General features: G+C 39.8%; 1 protein-coding gene and 1 pseudogene across 9 annotated transcripts in view; one reads left to right on the forward strand and one right to left on the reverse strand.

The window, feature by feature from the left end:
- Nucleotides 1-25,961, forward strand: part of AKAP7 (A-kinase anchoring protein 7) — a 130,313-nt gene that overhangs the window by 74,990 nt on the left and 29,362 nt on the right. The window contains exon 1 of one of the 9 annotated variants that reach the window (XM_088840755.1): nucleotides 17,780-20,689. The exons of 7 other annotated variants lie outside the window; for them this stretch is intronic. In XM_088840755.1, coding sequence (XP_088696881.1) covers nucleotides 20,641-20,689 — 49 coding nt within the window. In that variant the 5' untranslated portion in view covers nucleotides 17,780-20,640. Of the gene's footprint in view, nucleotides 1-17,779; nucleotides 20,690-25,961 lie in introns of those variants that run through there. One more of the 9 variants, XM_088840756.1, reaches the window with a different exon arrangement.
- Nucleotides 13,028-20,635, reverse strand: LOC148776336 (uncharacterized; annotated as a pseudogene).

Raw genomic sequence — 25,961 nt, forward strand, 5'->3', positions numbered from 1 at the left:
GATATTATGGTAGCTCTGTTTTCAGTTTTTAACGAGTCTCCATACTGTTCTTCATAGTGGGTGTACCAGTTTATATTCCACTATCAGTGTAGGAGGGTTCTCTTTTTTCCACAACCTCTCCAGCATTTATTGTTTGTATAATAGACTTTTGATGATGGCCATTCTGACCAGTGTGAAAGTGAAAGTCTGTCAGTTGTGTCTGACTCTTTGCAACCCCATGGACTGTAACCCACTAGATTCCTCTGTCCATGGGATTCTTCAGGCAAGAATACTAGAGTCGGTTTCCATGCCCTCCTCCAGCGGATCTTCCCAACCTAGGGGTCGAACCCAGGTCTCCCTCTTCGCAGGTGGATTCTTTACCGTCTGAGCCATCAGGGAAGCCACCCTGACCAGTGTGAGGTGATATCTTATTTGTAGTTTTGGTCAAATAATTAGTGATGTTGAGCATCTTTTCATGTGCTTTTTAGCCATATGGGTGCTTTCTTTGGAGAAAGGTGTTTTATAGATCTTCCACCCTTTTGTTCAGATTTAATTGGCTTATATTTGGTATGGTTACTCTTTAATTTGATCCTAATTCAAATATAATGTCTGTTCCCTGAACCTTGAAACCAGTATTGTGTTGTATACAAAGAATGGGACAGATTTCAGATGATCATAATATACTTTGTTCAGAATTTTAGAGTAGAATTTGGGCTTCAGGAACTCTGGGAACCTCCTGAAATTATTCATAAAACTGTATATATAGAAAGGTGAATTTTTGTGGGGAGAGAATTTTTAGATTTTCATATTTCCTATCTTAATTTGTTAATGGTGCATTCTTGGATAATACTGGATTTCAAATCACTGATTTTCTTTTCAGCTGTCTCAGTTATACTGTTTAGGACATTTAAAAAATACCAATGACTATATGCTTCATTTACAAGATTTGCAGTTGATTTTTATCATATTTTCCTGCTTGACTCTTTGCTTATGGATGTATTCCTTCATTTATCTCTTTGATGATTTCAATATAGTTAATTTTGAAAGTTCTTATATTTGAAGATCTGGTTCCTTGGGTGTGAATTCTTCTATTTTTTGGGTCTTCTGTGGCACTTGATTTCCTCTGGTGCTTTTAAAGTTTTTTTGAGAACTCATTTAACTGTGTATGTTTCCCACTCATAACGCCATGTGTGGTTTTGCAGATGTCTCAGCCCTGGTCCCACAGGGTAATTGCTTTGTATTAGGGACTGGCAGCAGCAAGCTATTTTTGTCCATAAGGAGTTGGATTTCATTCTTCTTGTGTCTCTTAAAAGTTTGTGAGGATTTTTCTTGAAGAGTAAAGATTATTAGCCTTTTGCTATATTGGCTTCAGATATTTTCCAGGTTTTATTTTGCATTCAGTTTTGGTCACAAGAAATTTTTCATATTAGATGTTTTTTAGTTTTGTAAAATTATAGGTAACAAAAATTCTGTGATTTCTTTAATTACTGTGACTAGAGTCATCTCCAAACTAAAAATCTGATACATTTTCATTTATATTTTCTTCTGCTTTTTGGTTATTTTTACATTTGAGCTTTTCATCTATCTGGTGTGATCATTAATTAAGTACTCAGACACTCAGATTAAGAAAGAGAAATTCAGCTACTAAAAGTGAGTGTGAAATAGAGATTTAGTTTTAGGAAGTTTTTTTTAGAATTTTTTTTGCACCCCACCAGACTTAGTGTGTGTTCCGAAGATCACTACTTAGCAACCCTTCGTGTTGTATTGGGCTTCCCTGGTGGCTCAGTTGTAAAGAATCTGCCTGCTAATGCAGGAGATGCAGGTTTGATCTCTGGGTGGGGAAGATCCCCTGGAGAAGGAAATGGCATCCCACTCTAGTATTCTTGCCTGGGAAATCCCATGGGCAGAGGAGCCTGTCAGGCTACAGTCCATGGGGTTGCAAAAGAGTCGGACACGACTTAGTGACTAAACAACTACAACATGTTGTATTAATACTGGACTAACACAGGGTTTTTGTTTGTTTTATAATTGTTTCCAATTTAGGGGTAATTTTACTTAAAAAAAGCTGGGTTTCTGGTGCCTTTGAACAATAAAAAAATATGGCCACACCTGTTTCACGATCTTGAATGCAGTGATTTCCTGGGTGAGTAGTAGGTACACCTTGAAGCAGCTGCCTTTCATCACCCCCTCACTCTTGGTCTTCTTTTACCGTTTGCTTAACTCAGTCACACTACCTCCATGGTTCCCGGCAGCATCTGAGTTTGGATCTCCTGGCAGCTCTTCCCGTTCCCTGGGCCTGCTTTACGTTTCCATGCTGAGCATTTTCCTCTCCAACTTCTGTCATTGTGCTTCTTGATGTGGAGTGTTAGGGGGAAGTTTGGTAGGTTATGGAGGCAATAGTCATACATTCAGATGTAAGAAAAAAGTTCTGCTTTTTAATTCTCATCAAAAATTTGGTTGATAATATGCTTACTTAATATTAGGCTGTAACTCCTTGCAAACCTAACTGCATTCATTAGTCATTTAAAATAAATTTTTTTTTTTTTAAGTGTAAAACCAGCCCTTCCTGGTGAATCCAGGAATGAAATATAGCTCGGGTGTCCTAGGGTGGTGAAAGCTCTTCTCTGTGAGTTACTTACTGGAGTTGGGTGTATTAATTTTTCCGTGGCACCTCTGTTCCATTTATATTTCCTCTGGGAAAGTAATTGACTAAATGACACCATTTGGAAGATTAATGAGCAATTTAGTGCTTGCAAAGACTAGTTTACTTTCAGCTGTCAGATATTTCTCATAGGAGGCAGTGGAGAATTTGGAAAGGTCTAGAAGATTTTTTTTTCAGGCCCTTGTACTTTATAACTTTGGCAAGCAAAGGTTCAAATATGATATTCTGGGAACCCCAGCTGTTTAATAATAATTACTCATCATTAACTTAATAAATGTTATTGTGTGTGTACGATGTGTGTACTCCTCTTGGGTATCACGAGATACAGAGAAGTGTAAGACATAGTCCTTAAGAGTATACAGTGTCACTGGGGAGCTAAGACTACATCTGAAAAATGGAGAGGGAGGAGTAGATGAACAGAGCTTCATCCATAACAATGGTGGGTTTTGATAGGACATAGTGGAAGAAGCGTATAACTTTAGCTTATAGGAGAGCTGAGGATGGGGAGTTTCAGGGCTTGGATAAATAGGCTGAGATGGATGGTAGAGAAAGGACACTGTCCAGGAACAATAGGTACAGTTTACTGGGGAGAGAAGCAGTACATTAGGAGGCAGGGCAGAGCAGAGGTAATATTAGTGATAATATTAAGTGATAGGAATAGTAGTAATATTAGTGATAGGAGGAACTTTGAGTTTATAGTCTAGTTAGCTGAAGAAGCTATATGGGGAAGGTTTATGTGTTTGAGGAGTTGGTGAGGGAGGTGGGAAAGGAGATGGGCACAGTTGAATATACTAAGTCAGTGAATATGTGATAAAGGAGACTGTGTAGATAGATGTGGGATAATAAGAGGGTGGAGTTTAATACACATCATAAGGACACAAGATTGGATCTTAAAGATAAGACCTTCAAATAGTTCCAGACTGTAGAAGAGGCAGTGAGGGGGTTGGCTGAAGTAGAAGCAAACAGGCCTATGCAGATGTGGTGATAGACTAGAAGAGTCCCGGTCAGTAGGTTAGAGTCATTACAGCTGTAGTCAGCAGTATGTATCCAATGTCAAACCATTCGGACTAACAGGACACCAGACTCAGATTTTATGGGCTGAACACTAGGGAGAATTCTGGGTGAGTTGAGTCAATGAATTTATTCTATCCAGATGTCCCTGCTTTTTGAGAATCACTGTTAAAAGACCTAGACAACTCAGGCCAATCTTGTCAGTCTTAAAAGGCTTGTCGTGGGCCATCCAGTGATTCCCGTTGGTCCTGTGTAGGTGGTGGTTCAGCCAAATGAAAAGGATTTTTGGAGGTTATGTCCAAGGAGACCCTCAGATTTGACTTTGGTGTCCTCATCTTAAGTTCTCATTTACCATTTGTGGCCAAGGCAGAGCTCCAAAAGCTCTGGATCTTGCCCAGTTTGGTATGTAAGCATGGAGATCTTCTCTATGGAAGGTAATGTTGTCCTGACGCACTGATTGACGGGTCAGGAGTGGGAGGGAAAAGGAAGTCAGCAGTTTTTCTTCCTTGGGTGAGAAGCATAGCTGCTGCTGCTGCTGCTGCTAAGTCGCTTCAGTCGTGTCCGACTCTGTGCGACCCCATAGACCGCAGCCCACCAGGCTCCCCCATCCCTGGGATTCTCCAGGCAAGAACACTGGAGTGGGTTGCCATTGCCTTCTCCAAGAGAAGCATAGCTAGGACACTCAAAAGCTTTCTAGAATCCTAAAATCTGAGCCTTTGTCATTTAAGCGATAAATTTGTAAAGTGTTTAATTTGAAAGTGTTTATATTGCTAAAATGTCATACACCCACTTAAAGGTCTACTTAGTAGGTAGGGGTATTGACAAAATATATTTGTTTAAATATCTGTTTTTTTCTCATCAAATCATTTATTTTTATTAGTAAAAATGTGTTTCATTGTGCTTATCTTCTGAGTGATTTAATAGTCTGATAATTTGTAAGGTTATACTTTTGTTGAGCTTTAAACTCTTTTAAAATGACTTTAGTTCACTAGTTTTCACAGATTGATTCATGGGTCCCTGGCAGGCTCTGAGATACTTGTAGGGTCTGTGTGAGGGCAAAACTATTTTTATGATAATACTAAGATATTATTTGCCTTTTCTTTTGGGATTGAGATTTACACTGATGGTGCAATAGCATTGGTGGTTAAAACTGTGAGTGACCAGTGTGAATCAAAGCAGTTGCAAAAAAAAAAAAGCCAATTTAACCTAAGAATGTTCTTGCTGAGTAGTAATAATTGTTCATTGTATTTAATCTCAACCTTTGAGGATGTATCTTTTTAATATTTATGTAACAAAAATGAGAGGTGCTCATAAAGCACCTCCATATATTGAAGTGGGAGATTGACTCAAGGAAAAGCATAGTGTGGTTGTTTAAACTGCAAGCTAAAGTAGCTACTTCCCTTCATGGAACACCATTTTTTTCTCAAAAAAGGACCCTTAGACATTTTTGTTTTCACATTTGGGTATTTGGCAGCCATTTTCTTGAAAAGAAATAAACCTGTCACATCAAAGAAAACTGACATCATTTACCACCAATAATAAAACTCAAGCTTTCAGACAATAATAAGAATTTAAGAAAACTGATCTATTACTGTGAGTAAACAGATTCCTAAACTTCCCCACTTTTTTTAATGGAAAATTTTATACGGCAAGAGAACAGAGTAGAATAAGGAACTCTATTTTCCCAGGTTGTTTTTATCTATCAAACTTTGTTTTTACGTTTTTGAGGTATAATTTATACTTAAAATTTGTACCTGTTTAAAGTATATAAATTGATGAGTTTTTAACATATGTATGTACCTGTGAAACCATTATCATTATCAAGATACTGAAATTTTCCTTTCCCTCAGGTGTTTACTTGCTCCTCTTTGTAATCCATAAAGACTTTCTTAGTAAGACGTGACATTAATGAATTTTTTGATGTTATATCATGAAATATGTCAAAATATGGAGAATCTTTGTAACTCAGTGAATTTGTATTTTTAAAATGACTGATGCGTTTTGTTACAAAGACATGTGTGGATAAAAGATCCATTAATATTCAAGATAGACCAAAAGATTTGACTGTAAAGAGTATGAAAGTTTATTGATCCATTTTAAGGTTCAACATTGCAACTAATCTTTAAGAAACTACATCTTGTTGAGTTTCAGTGCAATGTCAAAGAAGAATGTCCACAGTTATCTGAAAAGGCTGTTATTCTCCTCCCTTTTTCAAATATACTTCTCTGTGAGGCTGGATTTTTCTTATACTTCAAATGAAACAACATATTGCAACAGATTGAATGCAGAAACAGATATGAGGATAAATCTGTCTTTGATTAAGCCAGACATTAAACAAAGTCACAAGAATGTAAAATAATGCCATTCATCTCACTATAAAATTTTTAATTAAAAATATAGTTATTTTCACAAAATATTTGTGATGACATTATATATATATAGTGAATTTATCATTGATAATTTGAAAAGAATGCAATACATTTTAAAATCTGTTAATTTCTAATTAGTAAATATACCAAATAAACAAAAGCTCTTGGTAGGGAGAGATTGTAGATAAGTATTAACTGTGTAACAGAGTCTTGAGGCCAAAACATTTAAGAGCTTCTGCTTCAGTACATGTATCCAAGAAAACTATGAAAAAATTTATTCCTCAGACAACTCTCCAAGCTTAAATTTGATCAATATTTCCAACCATTTATTTGAACAGATTAATTTTGATGGCTACTCAGTTATCTCTCTATAAAATATAAACTGGTTTGATTCCTCTCTCAGTTTTTTGTTCATCCCTTTTAAATTTCCATTTTAGCATCCTGTGGTTAAAAATGTGACAAGTAGAAAAATACCCAAGACTGACAATAGCATATCTATGTGAAATGATATGTTAAAATCATATTATGTGAAATTTATATTCTATAGGAATATAGGAATGCCTCTTTTGTGGAGGGCAGGGCCCCAGATTTTTGTCTTGTTTTCTTTTGCAGATTGACAGGGAAATGATTAAGAAAATTTCATCTTTACTTAGACTGTTTAAGATAAGTCTGTTTCAGGCATGTTAGAAGAAGGAAAAGTAAAAAGACAGTTTATCACCTAAGGGAACTGTACACTGTTTTTTCACTTGAAAACTTTAGCAGCTAGAAATTTTCCCTGTTCAAAATTATCATGTAATTTAATAAAGCTGAGTGCAAGGTATTTAATTCTTTACTCTATGGCACATAAATTGTGTGACCATGTAATTTATCATCCAAACGGTACCCTTGGAAGTGTACTTTGCTGAGTTAGAAGAAAACCAAGAAAACCAAGTTATCCTGGTTTAACTGAGACTTATGTCATCCTACTTAGAAATCATAATGTTCTTGAAAAGCAGAACCTTTGACATGGTAGAATATTATATTTCAAGTGCCAGTCTTGTTCCTTTTTGTAATCTAATAGTTTTCTTCTTACAGGTTTTCTTGATGAAACCTGTAAGAAAGTTTCCCTGATGAAATCTGTCTACTAAAAAGAAAATATTTGAAATTTCACTGTTATGCCCAAATAAAAATGAAAGAGAACTAATAGTTGGAACTCCCAGCTTATGTTTTTTTACATCTGCTTGAATTAAAGGAAGTTGCAAGATAAGTAACTGAGCAAATTAATCTTAGTGATGGCTCACTATATTTTAACGGGTGTATCAGTTATTAATCTGATGCTAACATAAAGTGGCAGCTGTGGCTGGGTGTCTTGAAAATCCAACCATCTGTTGGCCTGGTTTCAAATCTTATGATTTACATTAGATGCCTTGGGAATCTTACATATGAAAGGGGTAGTGCTATGTGGTAAATTTAACTGACAAATTAAACATCACTGCTAGAATGGTATAGTGATAATTTATGATATTTTATGATATATGTATACAGCCTTTGATTTTAAGTGTATTTTAGGAAACATGAAAGTAAATATTGAATTCCAAATAAAAAGAAAAATAAATGAATGAAGTGATTAGAGGGCAGAGTCTGCAGTCAAAGGGAACCATTAAGATATAGGAAATTTATGTTAGGAAAGCCTTCTGATTGCCAAACATTATGGGTAACTGGCCCATCATATCACCTAATTGCCTCTGAACACATTTTTTTTTTTTTACCAAGCTAGTATGTTAATGTTTTAAAAGTACTTAGCACAGTGCCTGAGATAAAGTTATAAAAATGTTAGTTATTAAGATTAACAGCAGTAATAGTTATATTAGAATACTTATTGTAACAGTACTTATTCCTGACATCAGCACACTCACTCAGATTATTATAAATTTGCTTTATTCCTAATGCTTTCCTTAAATTGGCGTGGTATTAACACTGGTATATTTCAAAATAAAAATACTGTATATAAAATGAAATGCATGTTATATACACACATGCATACACATTCATGTGTTTATCCATCAGATACCTTTGTGTGCGTGCTCTGTCATTCAGTCATGTCCAGCTCTTTGCGACCCCAAGGACTGCAGCCTGCCCGGCTCCTCTGTCCATGGAATTTCCCAGGCAAGAATACTGGAGTGGGTTGCCATTTCCTACTCTAGGGGAGCTTCCTGACCCAGGAATCGAACCTGTGTCTCTTGTGTCTCCTTCATTGGCAGGTGGATTCTTTACCACTGAGTTGCAATATTTTATATTGCATATGAAAGAGATGGAAATCCCAGACCACCTGACCTGCCTCTTGAGAAATCTGTGTGCAGGTCAGGAAGCAACAGTTAGAACTGGACATGGAACAACAGACTGGTTCGAAATAGGAAAAGGTGTACGTCAAGGTTGTATATTGTCACCTTGCTTATTTAACTTATATGCATAGTACATCATGAGGAATGCTGGGCTGGAAGAAGCACAAGCTGGAATCAAGATTGCTGGGAGAAATATCAATAACCTCAGATATGCAGATGATACTACCCTTATGGCAGAAAGTGAAGAGGAACTCAAAAGCCTCTTGATGAAAGTGAAAGAGGAGAGTGAAAAGGTTGGCTTGAAGCTCAACATTCAGAAAACAAAGATCGTGGCATCTGGTCCCATCACTTCATGGGAAATAGATGGAAAAACAGTGGAAACAGTGTCAGACTTTATTTTTTTGGGCTCCAAAATCACTGCAGATGCTGATTGCAGCCATGAAATTAAAAGACGCTTGCTCCTTGGAAGGAAAGTTATGACCAACCTAGATAGTATATTAAAAAGCAGAGACATTACTTTGCCAACAAAGGTCCGTCTAGTCAAGGCAATGGTTTTTCCCGTGGTCATGTATGGATGTGAGAGTTGGACTGTGAAGAAAGCTGATCGCCGAAGAATCGATGCTTTTGAACTGTGGTGTTGGAGAAGACTCTTGAGAGTCCCTTTTACTGCAAGGAGATGCAACCAGTCCATTCTAAAGGAGATCAATCCTGGATGTTCATTGGAGGGACTGATGCTAAAGCTGAAACTGCAATACTTTGGCCACCTCATGCGACGAGTTGACTCACTGGAAAAGACTCTGATGCTGGGAAGGGTTGGGGGCGGGAGGAGAAGGGGACGACGGAGAATGAGATGGCTGGATGGCATCACTGACTCTGTGGACATGAGTTTGAGTGAACTCCGGGAGTTGGTGATGGACAGGGAGGCCTGGCGTGCTGTGATTCATGGGGTCGCGGAGAGTCGGACACGACTGAGCGACTGAACTGAACTGAACTGAACTGATGCATATTTATGTGTATTTTATGTATTTAATATAATGGTAAAGATAGAAAGCGGACTTTATTATTTTGGGGGCTATGAAAAAAGCACAGTATAGTGTTACTTATGTTTTGTATAAAATACCTAAAGCAATAACTGTCTCTAACAGAAAGAACAGCATTTTGTCAGTTCATGAATTGTGGCTCTATTTGATCTTATATTGACTAAGGTATTCAGGGAAATATTTTGTTTTAGTTCTGGCTATGAGTAAAGGAAACTACATTTGATTATCACATGGTTCATACCAGGGAACCGTAGCTGCCAAATATATTTTCATTGCTAACAGCTCCCATAAAAGCCAGAGCTTTTACTTAAGTCAGTCTTAACCTAATATACTTTAGAGAAAGTTCACAGTTGTGCTCCAACTATGCATTTTTAGCAAGAATTTAGTATATAAGTATGGCATGAGTGAGTGAAAGTCACTCAGTCGTGTCCAACTCTTTGTGACCCCATGGACTGTACAGTCCATGGAATTCTCCAGGCCAGAATACTGGAGTGGATCGCGGTTCCCTTCTCCAGGGGATCTTTCCACCCCAGGAATCGAACCCAGGTCTCCCGCATTGCAGGCATATTCTTTACCAGCTGAGCCACCTGGGAAGCCCTAAGTATGGCATATTATCTATATAGGATAGGTGTTTAAAAAAATTAGCATGCCACCCTTTATTGATGATTTACTTTTCAGGACTTTTTCTTTGTTCAGAATTATTTAGACCTGTTCAGTCATTTTTCTAATTAAAAAATTCTTTTTAAATTATTTTATTTTTGGCTGCACTGGGTCTTCATTCCTGTGAGTGGGCTTTCTCTAGTTGGGTAAGCCAGGGCTACTGTCTAGCTGCTGGGCGAGATCTTCTCATTGTGGTGTCTTCTCTTGTTGCAGACCATGGGCTGTAGAGTGCAGGGGCTTCAGTAGTTGCAGCACATGGGCTTAGCTGCCCCACAGCACGTGAAATCTTCCTGGACCAGGGGTTGAACCCATGTCTCCTGTATTGACAGATTACAATGTGAACCTACGTAGGTTACAATATGAACCTAACGTAGTGAAGTAGGTTACTTCACTGGATCACCAGGGAAGTCCCACTTTTCTAATTTTAAACAGACCAAATAGTAGATACCACATGTCTATTAAAAGTTAAATATAAAACTCGAGAGGCCACAGGGGTTTGCCTGTTCTGAGTCCATTTTCTTCCCACCCTGATTCCTGGTTGGCAGAGCCCCTCCTTCCCTGTGAGACAGTGAACTTCAGAACACATGGGCTCCACTTTAGCCCTTCAGGGGATTGGTCCCATTCTTCTTGCCAGTGATTAGTTTAGGAAGTGGCATGTGACCCAGTTCTGATATGTGAGGGCAAGTCTGCTTGGGATCCCAGAGAAAAGTTTTTTTGATGATGCATGATTTGTTGGGAAGAGGACATCATTATTTTTAGCTGGAAATTGTTGAATATACATGTGACCATGGACTTAGCAGCATCTTAACCATAGGGACACTAGGGGACTTCAGGTCTGATGTGCTGAGTATGGGAGACTAGAACGTGACACTTGATGGTCTTCTTCTTTTTTAAATTTATTTTTAATTTGAGGATAACTGCTTTACAATGTTGTGTTGGTTTCCGCCATACAACAGCGTGTCAGCCATAAGTATATATATATCTCCTCCCTCTTGAACTTACTTCCCAACCCCCCCTTGATGATCTTCTTAAGCCACAGAATTAACCAACCTAGAGCAACTCTACCTTAGATTATAGGGGGTTCAGTTCAGTTCAGTTCAGTCGCTCAGTCGTGTCCGACTCTCCGCGACCCCATGAATCACAGCACACCAGGCCTCCCTCTCCATCACCAACTCCCGGAGTTCACTCAAACTCATGTCCACAGAGTTGGTGATGCCACCCAGCCATCTCATTCTCTGTTGTCCCCTTCTCTTCCAGCCCCCAACCTTTTCCAGCATCAGAGTCTTTTCCAGTGAGTCCACTCGTCGCATGAGGTGGCCAAAGTATTGCAGTTTCAGCTTTAGCATCAGTCCTTCCAATGAACACCCAGGATTGATCTCCTTTAGAATGGACTGGTTGGATCTCCTTGCAGTACAAGGGACTCTCAAGAGTCTTCTCCAACACCACAGTTCAAAAGCATCAATTCTTCGGCGATCAGCAGTAGTGACGTTTAAAAAAATTCTTAACCCTCTGAATCAAGAGTTTCTTGTTACTTGCAGCTGAATGCATCCTAACGGATATAACACATTTTGGATGTGAATTGCAGAATGTATTAGCAGAAAATAGACTCAGTGTTTTATATATATTTAAACACAGCTCTGATAGTTACTAAAACTTTATGGTTGAATCTATAAACAGAAAGAATACTGACATAGTGTACCAGATGAATGTCACCCTAGGCCCTGGTGGATCATGACAGCTCCTGAGACCTGCCAAAACCAATCTTGATTTAACTGCATTTCATCTAGTGTAGGAAATTTTTCTTTTCATTATCTTGGGGATTCCCTTTCATTCTTCTGTATTACTTTGTGTTATTAGAGGGAAAAAGGGTTAATAATTATATCCTGAGTCATTAAAGCACCCTTTATTTGAAGTTTTCAGATGCTTTACATCACAGGAAATGTGACTGACTATTGTGCTGTCCATGAATCAAGACAGACAGTGAACCACTTTCAGAACTAAATATAGATTTGAGGATAGTCTACATAAAGAATTAGGACCTGTGGGGAAAAAAAAACCCAATAAGTTGAGAACTGTAAAACCAAATTTTGTATTGTTTACACTGTTAAACTACAAATAAACTCATTACTTATCGGTTAGCTTTTTGAAATATTTTTTTTTCTTCCTGTGAAGGATGTTTCTTTCTCTCTGAAAGGTGCATGGCATTAGAGGATTAAAGGCACTTCAGTGAAAAAGCAGCCATGTCGGATAATACAAATACTGGCCAGCAGATTAAGTGTATTCTCTGCTCTTCTTTCTTTTTTTAAAATAGGTTTTAACATGCAAACACTGAACTTGCCTGTGAGTAAACTCACTCATGTCAGCTTTTGTGAGTTCATTGTTACTGCCTGCAAAGAAGGACAGACTGTAAAACGCAGACCTGAAGAGTATCTGACTAGAGTAGATGTTCTGTCTAGAGTAGATGCCTGTTACAGGCCTTTGTCGCCCTGGCACCGCTTTGCCTTCATAAATCTGCCGAATAAGATTTACCGCAATGTGAATTCTGGGCTTTCTCCTGCTCCCTTCATCGTGCCTACAGATGTGGGCCTCCTGCCCCGCTTTGGCCCAGGCTTTATCTCTCACCTACTCTGGCAGCACCCCCCGACTCAAGAGTTACCTTCACTCCAAGAGCTGATGTGATTATCATGTGAGCACATACTCAGTGCTTCATAAATAGTGCCTGGAATCATGTAGATTTGATAGAACTGGTGTAATATAAATTCAAGGTGTCTGTGTATAAATACATTGTAACTTCTCAGCCTTCTCCCAGCCCTACTGCTGTCTGTTCTCTGAGCAGGGAAATAGATCATCCGCCCTCATTTATTCTCACCATTAAGGTAAAGGCTTCAGTTACATCCACTGTTTAAGGTTGGGCCACATACTTAGAAAAGAACCGACTGAAAGCATGGAGGAGCCGTTTGAAAATTGGCACTCGGCGGGCATGCGTCAGCAGAGGTTGGGAAGGACATTGGGATTGATAAGGAAGGACTTCTTGTGCAGCTCCGATTGTCTGCTTGTTTCCTCTCCTTTCCTAAATGCACATATGCTGTGTACGGTATGTTTTTCACATATATGAAAAAACACTTTCTCTTTCCAATTACGTACTGAAATTGTAGAGCATATGGCAGTTTGAAATACCTATAACTTTCAGTTTTTGAGAGAAACAGCTAAAGCACTGTAGACAGAAGTTAAAAAGTCTTTGTTGAAAATATGACTAATCAGGAATAATGGTAAAAAATAATTCTTGGCTCCCAAATCTCAGTTAGATCAAGGTTCTTTTACCTGGTAATTTAAAAGGACTTCACCAGTGAGATTTGCAGATCATCCTTAAGGCTTTTCAGTTATAATTTTTCAGTCTTTTCCCCTTGCAGACAGATACTCATAAGAACAGGTTTCAGACATCGATATATAATGTTGTAGTTTCAGAACCTTGCCCTTTGGGTACAGAATGACTACACAGATGTGGCATGATTGAAAAATGGGAGCACATCTGTATGACAGATATATGCTTTCTGTGGATTGATTATTGGAAACTGAAATTGGGTTTTACGGGAACGTAGAGAAACAAAACAGTATTGAGTAAGTCCATCCGGCTTTTCCAAGCCCAGATTAGCTCTTTGTTTTTTTGGTACCCCGATGTAAATTGTGATCTATTCCAAAACAACCCAATTTTCGTGAATTGTATTTCCATCAGTTGTCAAGCACTTCTTGAATTTATGTACCTTTTCACTGAAACAGTGACATTTCTTGGCATAACGATTTCCATAAGTGTGCTACCTGTTTTATAAGGAAGTCTTCCTGAAGTGTGTCTTCTGTGCTTAAAGGCACATCTCTTAAGGCTTGGTTCCAGAATTTGGAGGGATAAAGCATTTTTCCCCCTCTGTTTACACTTCATGATTTTATGTTCTCTTTGTCTCCGTTCTTTTGAATAAAGGAACATTTACCTTTTATTTTCTTTCTCATTTGTTTCTATAAGTTGTTAAACTCAGTTTTCCTTTCTTAATGAACTGGAGGTCTCAGAAGAATTGGTCATTTCTACAGTTTTATAGAGTCAGAATATTACAGTGAGATTTTTTTTCTTTATCTTGAGTCAGACTTTTGTAGCAAGGTTGCTCAGAAATCCACATATAAATGTTTTCAGTTATAGATAGAACATAAAGCCAAACAATGACACAGAGAATAGAGTCTTTGGTCATAGTTAAGAATTATGTTTTTCATTGGAGACAGTAACCAGAGCTGATATTTCAAAGTACATGAAGAAGAGACAGCCGCCACCCCCTCAATTTTTAGTTGTATTCCTTCCATTGTCACCATTATAATAAAAATTCAAACCTCTATAGCTGATATGGGCAACTGTCTTCACCATGGTTGGTTTGTAGCCAGGCCTGTGAGAAAAGATAACATGAAAAGGTTATGTTTTTAAATTTATGAACATGAAATCATAGCAGATATTTTTTATCATTGACGTTAAACTTCTTTTTTAAATCTAGTTATGGTAGATCTCTATATATTACCAAAAGGAGTCTGTTTAACCCCTTAATAAAACCCCACTAATATTTTTGGGGATCACTTGTGAATGGTCTCAGTTGCTCTTTTTTTCTTGGAAGATGAATGCTTCCTGGGATCATTCTGGTGCCCTGTGTTCTTCATTGAATTATTTCCCCAAGGCATGGCAGGCAGCAGGGCCCAGGCTACAGCTCCAATAAGGGATCTGTCTTTAGGTCCTTTGTTTTAAAATAGGATTATATTACTCTTGCACCATTAATAAAAGGATCTGGTGACAAAACATAAGAAACCAAGGCATTTAAAACATATTGCCATAGAGCTTGGATAAATAACTGTTTGTAAAAACCTGAATGAACTTTCTGGCTAACCCAGTATATACCTGACACTATACACAGATTTTATGAAATAGCATGGAATTCTGCAATGAGATGCTCAGGGCTTACGCATCCAGACCAGTTGAGTCAAATCCCATTATTGTCACATGCTCTTAGGGAGATTTTGGCCAAGTTACTTTTCTGAACTTTTTTCACCTGTGCAATGGGGTTAGTATTAATAGTAGCTACCTCAGAGCTGTGGTAAAGATTAAATGAATGAATAAATGTAAAGCACTTACCATGTGCCTGGCAGGTGTCCAGTAAGTGTTAGTGATTATTTTTATTTTATTTTTGCAAATTTCTTTTTAATTTGAGGATAATTGCTTTGCATTGTCGTGTTGGTTTCTGCCATACAACAGTGTAATCAGCCATGTGTTAGTTGCTTAGTCATATCTGACTCTTTGCAACCCCAGACTGTAGCTTGCCAACTCCTCTGTCCAAAGTATACATATATCCCCTCCGTCGTGAGCCTCCCCCCACTCTCCCATCCCACCCCTCTAGTTCGTCACAGAGCACCAAGCCAAGCTCCCAGTGCTGCACAGCAGCTTCCCACTAGCGGTCTCTTTTACACACAGTAATGTATACATTTCAGGGCTACTCTCTTAGTTCATCTTACCCTCTCCTTCCCCACTGTGTCCACAAGTCTGTTCTCTACATCTGCGTCTCTGTTCCTGCCCTGCAAATAGATTCATCAGTACCATTTTTCTGTATTTCTGTATATATGTATTAATATTCATATTTGTTTTTCTCTTTCTGACTTACTTTATATGACAAGCTCTAGGTTTGTCCACATCACTAGAACTGACTCAGATTTGTTCCTTTTTATGGCTGAGCAGGATTACATTGTATATATGTACCACAACTTCTTTATCCATTCATCTCTCAATGGATATCTAGGTTGCTTCCATGTTCTGGCTATTGTAAATAGTGCTGCAGTGAACATTGGGGTACATGTGTCTTTTTCGGTTAATGGTTTTCTCAGGATGTATGCCCAGTAGTTGGATTGCTCGGTTATATGGTAGTTTTATTCCCAGCTTTCTAAAGGAATCTCCATACTGTTTTCCATGGTGGCTGTATCAATTTACATTCCCACCAGCAGTGTAAGAGTGTTCCCTTTTCTCCACATCCTATCCAGCATTTATTGTAGATTTTTTGATTATGGCCATTCTGACAGATAAATCAGTTCAGTTTAGTTCAGTCACTCAGTTGTGTCTGACTCTTTGTGACCCTGTGAACCACAGCACACCAGGCCTCCCTGTCCATCACCAGCTCCCGGAGTCCACCCAAACCCATGTCCATCGAGTCGGTGATGTCATCCAACCATCTCATCCTCTGTTGTCCCCTTCTCCTCCTGCCCTCAATCTTTCCCAGCATCAGGGTCTTTTCAAATGAGTCAACTCTTTGCATCAGGTGGCCAAAGTATTGGAGTTTCAGCTTCAGCTTCAGTCCTTCCAGTGAACACCCAGGACTGATCTCCTTTAGGATGGACTAGTTGGATCTCCTTGCAGTCCAAGGGACTCGCAAGAGTCTTCTCCAACACCACAATTCAAAAACATCAGATATATCATGACACTTCATGTAGTTTTGGGGAGAAGGCAATGTTACCCCACTCCAGTACTCTTGCCTGGAAAATCCCATGGACGGAGGAGCCTGGTAGGCTACAGTCCATGGGGTCGCGGAGATTCAGACACGATTGAGTGACTTCACTTTCACTTTTCACTTTCTTGCATTGGGGAAGAAAGTGGCAACCCACTCCACTGTTCTTGCCTGGACAATCCCCAGGACGGGGGAGCCTGGTGGGCTGCCGTCTATGGGGTCACACAGAGTTGGACACGACTAAAGCGACTTAGCAGCAACAGCAGCATGTAGTTTTGATTTGCATTTCGCTAATAATGAACAGCGTTGAGCATCTTTTCATGTGTTTGTTGGCCATCTATATGTCTTCTTTGGAGAAATATCTGTTTAGATCTTCTGCCCATTTTTTGATTGGGTTGTTTGTTTCTTCTGATACTGAGCTGCATGAGATGCTTGTATATTTTGGAGATTGACTCTCTATCAGTTGCTCTGTTTGCCATTATTTTCTCCCATTTTGAGGGTTGTCTTTTCATCTTGTTTATAATCACTAACATCTTTGCTGTTAGTGATTATTTTAAATTTTAAATTACTACTTGATTGTTTTTGTGAGTTCAGGAAGAGTGAGGTATGGCAGAAAGTGAAGAAGAACTGAGAGCCTCTTGATGACAGTTAAAAATGAAAGTGAAAAAGTTGGCTTAAAACTAAACATTCAGAAAACTAAGATCATGGAATCTGGTCCCATCCTTTCATGGCAAATAGATAGGGAAACAGTGAGAGACTATTTTCGGGGGTTCAAAAATTACTGCAGATGGTGATTGCAGCCATGAAATTAAAAGATGCTTGCTCCTTGAAAGAAAAGCTATGACCAACTTAGACAGCATATTAAAAAGCAGAGACATTATTTTGCCAACAAAAGTCTATCTAGTCAAAGCTATCGTTTTTCCAGTAGTCATGTATGGATGTGAGAGTTGGACTATAAAGAAAGCTGAGTGCCGAAGAATTGATGCTTTTGAACTGTGGTGTTGGAGAAGACTCTTGGGAGTCCCTTGGACTGCAAGGAGATCCAACCAGTCCATCCTAAATGAGATCAGTCCTGGGTGTTCATTGGAAGGACTGATGTTGAAGCTGAAACTCCAATACTTTGGCCACCTGATACGAAGAACTGACTCATTGGAAAAGACCCTGATGCTGGGAAAGATTGAAGGCAGGAGGAGAAGCGGACGACAGAGGATGAGATGATTAGATGGCATCCCTGACACAGTGGACATGAGTTTGAGTAAACTGTGGAAGTTGGTGATGGATAGGGAGGCCTGGTGTGCTGCAGTCCATGGGGTTGCAAAGAATCAGACACTACTGAGCGAATGAACTGAACTGAGGTGGGACTTCCACCTTAAACTATTCAACTTAATTATATACTGTTGTATTCCCAAATAATTGCGTAAAATATGACTACTTTCTAGATCCTTCTGCATGGTACTTCTTCACATTTGGGAGTGGGGTATGGAATGGCAGGGGGGAAAATTCTATTTTTTGACCAGAATTTCATATATATATGAAATAGTTTCCTAAATGAAAAAATCCAGACACTAATTTCTTAGTTATTTTGAATTAAAAATTTATGTGTATGAAAGCTCTTTTGAAATCTATGGGAGTGAAATCACATTTAATTTTATGCTGAAGGAATCATCTTTATTGAAGAAACTCACAACTATGCAGTGTGCAAACCCTTCTTAGAAATCCCGAGTTCAGTCAGTCCAGTCGCTCAGTCGTGTCCGACTCTTGAGACCCCATGGACTGCAGCACGCCAGGTTTCCCGGTCCATCACCAACTCCCGGAGCCTATTCAAGCTCATGTCCATCATGTCGGTGATGCCATCCAACCATCTCATCCTCTGTCGTCCCCTTCTCCTCCCGCCTTCAATCTTTCCCAGCTTCAGGGTCTTTTCCAATGTGTCAGGTCTTCTCATCAGGCGGCCAAAGTTTTGGAGTTTCAGCTTCAGCATCAGTCTTTTCAATGAATATTCAGGACTGATTTCCTTTAGGATGGACTGACTGGAGCTCGAAGTAGCCATAAACCTACAGTGTGAAATTGTAGCCTTTTAGAACTGAGAAAAACCTTAGTGATCTTGAGCACAGACTCCATCGCCTCTTTGAGGTTAAACGATATGCTAATTATTTGCACAATTATAAGCCAGTTTTAAAATCCCTTTCTTGAGTGTCTCAGTAGTTTTCTAATCTTTTATTATGCTTCATTCACTTTTAATGCTTACAGGGAAAAAAAGCCTAACATTTTCTAACGCCATCCCTTCCCCAAGTTTGGATTTCAGGCATCCTGGGATACACACTGTTACTTAGCTAACAATACATTTTATAGGTTTCATTCTTAATTGTACGTTTTCAGTAGTACTGCCAACAGGGACTAATTAATAAAGTCAAGTTGGTAGAGTTCATCACAGGACATTATCCCCTGGAGTTTGCATTGGAGTGAGGGGGCTATTTGGTTGGACGTGACAGGTGTAAGCAGCAACTCAAGAGGTGGCAGCTAGAGGGCGCCAGAATTGGGAGAGGCGGAGGTGAGGTTGCTAGCTGGTGCTGGAAAGACTTGAGATGTTCAGTCTATTCTCTTCTCTCCCTCCTCCGGAACACCACCTACTCTGCAATAACAAATTAAAATTTTATAGTGAGTTTACCAGATTTACAGATGAAAATATCAAAACTCAGACAGAGAGGTCAACATTTCAGAACTGTTAATACTGGACGGATCTGAGATTCAGACCTCTGGCTTTTTATTTCTAAAGGTTCTATCCCTACACCAATGCCAGGGTTAGGGGATGCCAGGAGTTACTCATGTTCCTCAGTGAAGTGTGTTCACTGTAGATGTTTCTTTAACACACAAAGTAATGCTTCGGATTGTTTTTTTCTTTTTCTTCTAGACTGTATACTCTTTTTCTTCAGCTGAGTAGGAAAATAAGACACACTGCATTCAAAACCAGGAAAATTTTCATCATCACCCACTGCCTTCTCCTTCCAGTGGCAGTGAATGGGTGTGAATCCCTCGCTGGAAAGTCGAGGAATAGAGTAAGAATTTGGGTGGTATTCCTGGCACCATGAGCAGTCTTTCCTTCCCATAGTATTGCAAGATAAAGCTCTTCCCTATGCAAGATGACAGATTTGGAACAATTACATGAAATCTTTACATGAACGATTACATGAAGTTCAAAATATATTGTGTCTGGAAGTCAGCTGTTTTGCCTTCCCTGAATTTGCTTAACCACCTTAACCACCTTGTGTTTTTATTCAGAAAAGATGCTACTATTGCTGATCTTTTTCTCAGTGATTTGGGGCATTTTCTGGGCTACTGACATACTTTGAAGCTCTAATTTAAAAATTCATGGTATTGATTTAATGCTTTAGTAGAGAAACACAGCAGTGTTTAAAAAAGCAGATATTTAAATGATAAACTGTAAAGAGCGGATGACAATCGATGGTCTCGTTTATACCCCTCCTCCACTTCCCCATTTCTACGCTTCTTGCAGCTTGAAGTTCCTGGCACTCCAACTTGTGTTTTCTGTGTTCTGCAAAGTCAGGTTCCCTGTTTCTGAAACAAAGAAATAAAAATTTCCTGGGGATAAAAGAAAGCTCTTCCTCTTTAAGTAGCAGATAGAATATATGGTCCCCCCTCTCCCCCTTTGAATTTCCCTGTGTAATTACCGTATCTGTCTGCAGGAGAAAGGACTCCTTGTGGTTTGTTCTCCACTACCTTTCTTAGAGACATATCTGCAGAGCCGCGCAGCGCACGTGGCGCTCATCTCAGGGCGAGAGCTCCCAGTTTTCTGAGAATTAGGCGAGCGTAGGGCCGCTTCTTTCCCCGAAAGCCAGCCCCGCATCAGCTGCGTGGGGCTGGGGCCCGGGGAGGTGGAGCCTGTCTGCTCCCGGCGGCTGCGAGTGCCCGCTCAGCGGAGAGCATCCCCGCCGCCGCGCCTCCTGCTCTTGGGCTGCTCCGAGGAGTGGAGGAGGCAGGGTGTGCTCGCGGACCGCGGGATAAACTGCAGTTGCTCTTCGGGGAGCCCGGGGAGAACACCAGGCGGGAGAGAGCGCCAGTGCCATGGGCCAGCTCTGCTGCTTTCCTTTCTCAAGAGACGAGGAAAAAATCAGTAAGTGGGATTTGCACTGTGCTGAATCCTAAGTGCTTGGCTATTTAGAGTGACTGTCTTCTTCTAGGGGTAGTGTTTTTTGTTTTGTTTTTTTCCTTATGGGAAACAGGAGAATAAGAAGCTGTGATTTGTCATGTGTATTTCTTAAAAGGGTGGGTAGGTGTATAGTTAATAATTAACTGTCAGAGTACAGTCACTCAATGAATAGGGCTGTGTTAAAGATCTAGAATTTCATCTTCCTTCTGTTGGTATTTTACAGCTTATTTTTATCACACTATCTAGAGTCTTAGTTTTGAGTTTCTTTGCATGTCACTGCATGCAGTTTGACAAATTATACAGGCCAGACATCATTTGTGTTCTCTGAAATTGAGATGTTTTCAGAGCAGTGCTCAATGATAACATATAGAGACGTAAAGCTGCCTCAAAAATGACATGTGTTATACACTTGCAGATATTTTCGGGTGTCCTCTGCTTTGTTCTCCATGGAGGGAATCTGGGTGTAACTGTAAGATCCCTCCAGACGAGGGATGCCACTTTGACTTCTGCAAAAACCTCACGGAATATTCTTAAACTAATGTCAGTCAGGTTCCACATCTGCTTATGGCCCAGAAAACAGAACTTAAAGTGATGACATTTGCACTGAAATGTTTTCCTCCCTGACTTAAGTGTATTCACTTACATTTCAACTTTGCTAAAAACAGTACCTACATTGTAATTAACATCCCGAATAGATTTGCCTTATACTAGTTACCCGCAAGTATTGAATTTTTACTTCTTTTTCAGTAAAAATGTTCACAGATGTGCTTATTAAAATTTGCAGCCGCATTTCTCTTACATCAGTGCTTTATTGAAATTTAAATAGGTCGACAGAATCTCTCAGTATCAGATTCAGATACTCAAAGATTCACATCTGGCTTTTATTTCCTGTTCCTCAGAAAACTAGCCAGAGACAGGTTTAAAAGTAATGAATACATATCTTATACCTATGCACTTGGGAAAATAAGCCAGGTTTTACAAGGAATCTTCTGGGAATGCTTTGGAGTAAATGTTAGGAGACTTCGGAGTATTTGCTTATTAACTAGAGTCCACAGCTGTGCTCTAAATTTTACTGGTGAAAATGATACTCTGTAGTATACAGTGGTCCTGAGCTGAAAACCTGACATGACTTTACAACAGAATTGTTCATTTTCTAACAGTGAGCACTGATATTCATTTGGCACCATGAAACTTTTCAGATATTTGTCAGAATGCTCCATTTGTATAACTGAGTGTTTTGGTTGATTGATTGATTCCTCGAGGTAGGGCTGCATAGGAAAAACCTTGGTCTGGACAGATGTAGGGAGAGTGAATTCTTTGCTGTCCCCACTTCCTAGTCCACCGCTCCAGGTTTTACTAGAGCTCCTGCTTTCCTTGTGTTCTCTTTTCTCTTTTTCCCCTGTCTGTGAGCAGCCTTCTCTAATCATAGAAGCCAGGCTTTACCTTGATGAGGAATTTGCTTTTTTCTTTCTCACCTGGGACCCTGGGAATGCAAAGTCTTTTGTTTTATATACAGCACCTCTCAATATTGATCAACCGGAAGTACTTTGGGGGGCTTCCTTTCTCAACTTACAAAATTTTAAAAAGAAAATGAAGACAAGACACTGTGTCTGAAGTGAAGTTCAAGTCCCAAAGTGCAAATTATGGTTAGATTCAAAGCATTCATGCCCCGTCTCCTCTCCTTCATGCTTACTGGCCCCTGGATCGTCCCCATTCTCTCCCCATCATTCTTTCATCTGTCTTTGATTTTGTTATTGCTTTACTGTTTTCTTCATGCTCTATTCACATACCCCATCAGCTGTTGTCTGGTGTTGTGTTTAATTTCTTTGCTACAGGGTGGTCTAAAGAGAAGATTCTCTGCCAGGCTCTGCTATGCTGATAGTCTGCTGGTACTTAAAAAGGGGACTTGCAAAAAAAGAGAAATCCTTAGCCAGCATGCTTCAAGAAACATGTAAATTAGCACTAACATAAATATTCAGTTTGTAAGTTGTGTTGATTGCATGTAAAAGAACCCATATTAGATGTTTGGGAGGGCCCGATCTTGCAACTGGATTGTGCAGTAAGCTTCTGGGTCTTTCTCATTTTTGTGAGCCTACCTAGTAGCCTTGTTAGCCTGCTCTGAGCCATATGCTCAGTGGGGAACTCCAAGGAGCAGAGCATACGAGTGCTTATGCCCACACCCTTCTAATTCCATTTTAAAGGGTGATGGCCCCAGAATGTACCTTCTGAGAGCAGCTCGAATGAGGAAATAAATGAGTTTTTGGTAAATGTTTACATTTGTGGTTGTTGTTCCCAAAACACAGGCGGGTTGGAAAGCCCATCCTCTCTAGCCCTGCAGAGATACAGAAGGGAGGGACCCAGCTGGCCAAGTGGTAAGAGTCAAATGGTCCCTCTCCCCTCCTGATGCTGTTTTATCCTGCCTTTGCCTTTGGTGGCGGTAGAGAGAAAGTATTCTCATCTCATCGATTTATTGGTGCTACTATTTTAATCAAGCAAAATGATTTAAAAAAATCAACTTGTGCAAGGGCTATGTTTGTGTGAAAAGTTAACTGTATGCACAGCCAGAAATCTTGATAATGGGGTGAGTAGTCAAATATAGGAGAACTCATCATGGTTTATTTTTCAGAATATGCAGCACAAAGCACCTAGACCATTTTTGTTTAAAGCCCAGCAGTGGAACATTTTCTCAGACTGTATACTTTTTGGCCACAATAGGTAGAATAGACTGACAATAAATGCATATTTCTTGGAAGATTAAGCACTTTCTTTTGCTACACAGGACCATACTTACCAAGAAACATTTCTGCAGATGTAGGATTAATCAGTGTTGTAAATAGTCTCTGATGAAGTTTTTGCTGAAATCTTTTATAGTACTTGTGTTCCTTGAATTTTACCTCATTGTCTCATAGTGAGCTACCTGAAGGGACTGTTCTTGAACAGGAATACAAGCTTAGTGGCCCCTGCAGTTTGTCAGTCTCACTAAAAAACCTGAAAAGGAAGCTTTAATCACCTGAAGAGATACCTCTATAGCTAATTCAGAAGGTGTTTTACTTGCTTCTTTCCTGTTGCAAATTTTCCCGTTTTGAAGTACATTTGCTTTATGTAGAATGAAACAGTTGAATGTTCATCGTGTGGTGATTTGTCAAAGGGACATGTGTTAGGGGAGGATAAAATAGCTAATGGTTGGGTGCACTGACAGCTCAGTTACTTTCTAGCTCCGACCTTCTAGGATGCTGAAAATAAGAGTATTAGTATGTATTTCAGGGCTTCCCAGGTGGCTCAGTGGTAAAGAATCTGCTGGAGTAGGAAATAGCAACCCACTCCAATATTCTTGCCTGGCAGAAGAGCCTGGCAGGCTTCAGTGCATGGGGTTGCTTAGAGTTGGACATGATTGAGCAACTAAGCACGCGCGCGCATATACACACACATACAGAGAATATGTATTTTAACAAGAAACATATCTTAATTTTATAAGTATGTGTTTAAATAATACATACACATTTTACTTTTATATATGAAATATATTTCATATGACTGTATTACAGTCATTCTGTGTTCAGTTCTGTTGCTCAGTCGTGTCTGACTCTTTGCGACACCTTGGACTGCAGCATGCCAGGCTTCCCTGTCCATCGCCAACTCCCGGAGCTTGCTGAAACTTATGTTGATTGAGTCAGTGATGCCATCCTTTCATTTCATCCTCTGTTGCCCCCTTCTCCTTCTGCTCTCACTCTTTCTCAGCATCAGGGTCTTTTCCAATGAGTGGCAGTTTGCAAAAGAGGTGACCGAAATATTGGAGCTTCAGGTCAATATCAGTCCTTCCAGTGAGTATTGAGGGTTGATTTCCTTTAGGATTGACTGGTTTGATCTCCTAGGAGTCCAAGAGACTCTCAAGAGTCTTCTTCAACACCACAGTTCAAAAGCATCAATTCTTTGGCACTCAGCTTTCTTTATGGTCCAACTCTCACATCCATACATGACTACTGGAAAAACCATAGCTTTGACTGCTGCTGCTGCTGCTGCTAAGTCACTTCAGTCGTGTCCGACTCTGACTAGATGGACCTTTATCAGCAAAGTAATGCTGACAAATAGCTGAGTCTTTCTGTATAGGATGAGTTAAACAGATCATTTGTACTATTTTACAAATATGAGTCAAATCTGAAGATAGTTTGTTTCTGATGATTTGGAATTTGATTATCGGCTCATTATAGACCCAGTAAATACAGTTCCTCTGTAATGAATGAGACCGTACTGTACAACTGTAGTCACCCTAGATGTCAGCCTGGAAGACTCTGTTTTTATTTCCATCATGGCCAGAAAGGGAAGAAAGGGACTCGGGATGTCAGGCCTTTAATTGTTGAGCAGGCTTACGGCATTTGTCTGTGTAGCTGCCCTTCTTCTGGGGGACTCCCTCCCCTTCTCTGTGGGGTCTGTCCATCATGACATTAGGCTTCCCTGCCCTGCCACATGTGGACATGTTCAAGGAACATGTGGTCCACATGCAGTTGACCAGAATCTTTCTTAAGAGTTGATCAAGGATCTGTCTTCCTTTTGGGTTGTGAGTGAAAGGGATGTAAGCACAAGATTGCTAGCTGATAGGGAGTTAAGGGGAGTCTTCCTGAGAGTGAAGCATAGAAGAAAGAGGCCAGAGAAGGAGAGAGAAAAAGAGACAGTCCTGATGATATTGTTTGAGCCTCTGAGTTTAGCCATGACTAAGACCTGTATTCGGAGAACGCAATAGCGACCCACTGCAGTACTCTTGCCTGGAAAATCCCATGGACGGAGGAGCCTGGTAGGCTGCGGTCCGTGGGGTCGGACACGACTGAGTGACTTCACTTTCACTTTTCACTTTCACACATTGGAGAAGGAAATGGCAACCCACTCCAGTGTTCTTGCCTGGAGAATCCCAGGGATGAGGGAGCCTGGTGGGCTGCCGTCTATGGGGTCACACAGAGTTGGACACGACTGAAGTGACTTAGCAGCAGCAGCAGCAAGGCCTGTATTTTGTGAAGCAATTAATCCTTCCCCTCTTTTTCTGTTTAACTTGCTTGGGTTAAATTGTTATCACCTGCAACGAAAAGGCTTCAGATATATTCTGGAAGATACTTAGTGTGTCTAAGAGTACATCCATTCTGGAACAAATATTTCTAAACCTAGTGAAGAAGCCAGAAGTCTTTGATTTCTTCTGAACTTTCATGTTCCATTTTAGTGGCAATGAAATTTATGGGAACTGTTAGGA

The sequence above is a fragment of the Moschus berezovskii genome, chromosome 10, assembly GCF_049115385.1.
Source record: "Moschus berezovskii isolate FMDL1 chromosome 10, NW_MosBer_1.0, whole genome shotgun sequence".
Lineage (NCBI taxonomy): Eukaryota > Metazoa > Chordata > Mammalia > Artiodactyla > Moschidae > Moschus > Moschus berezovskii.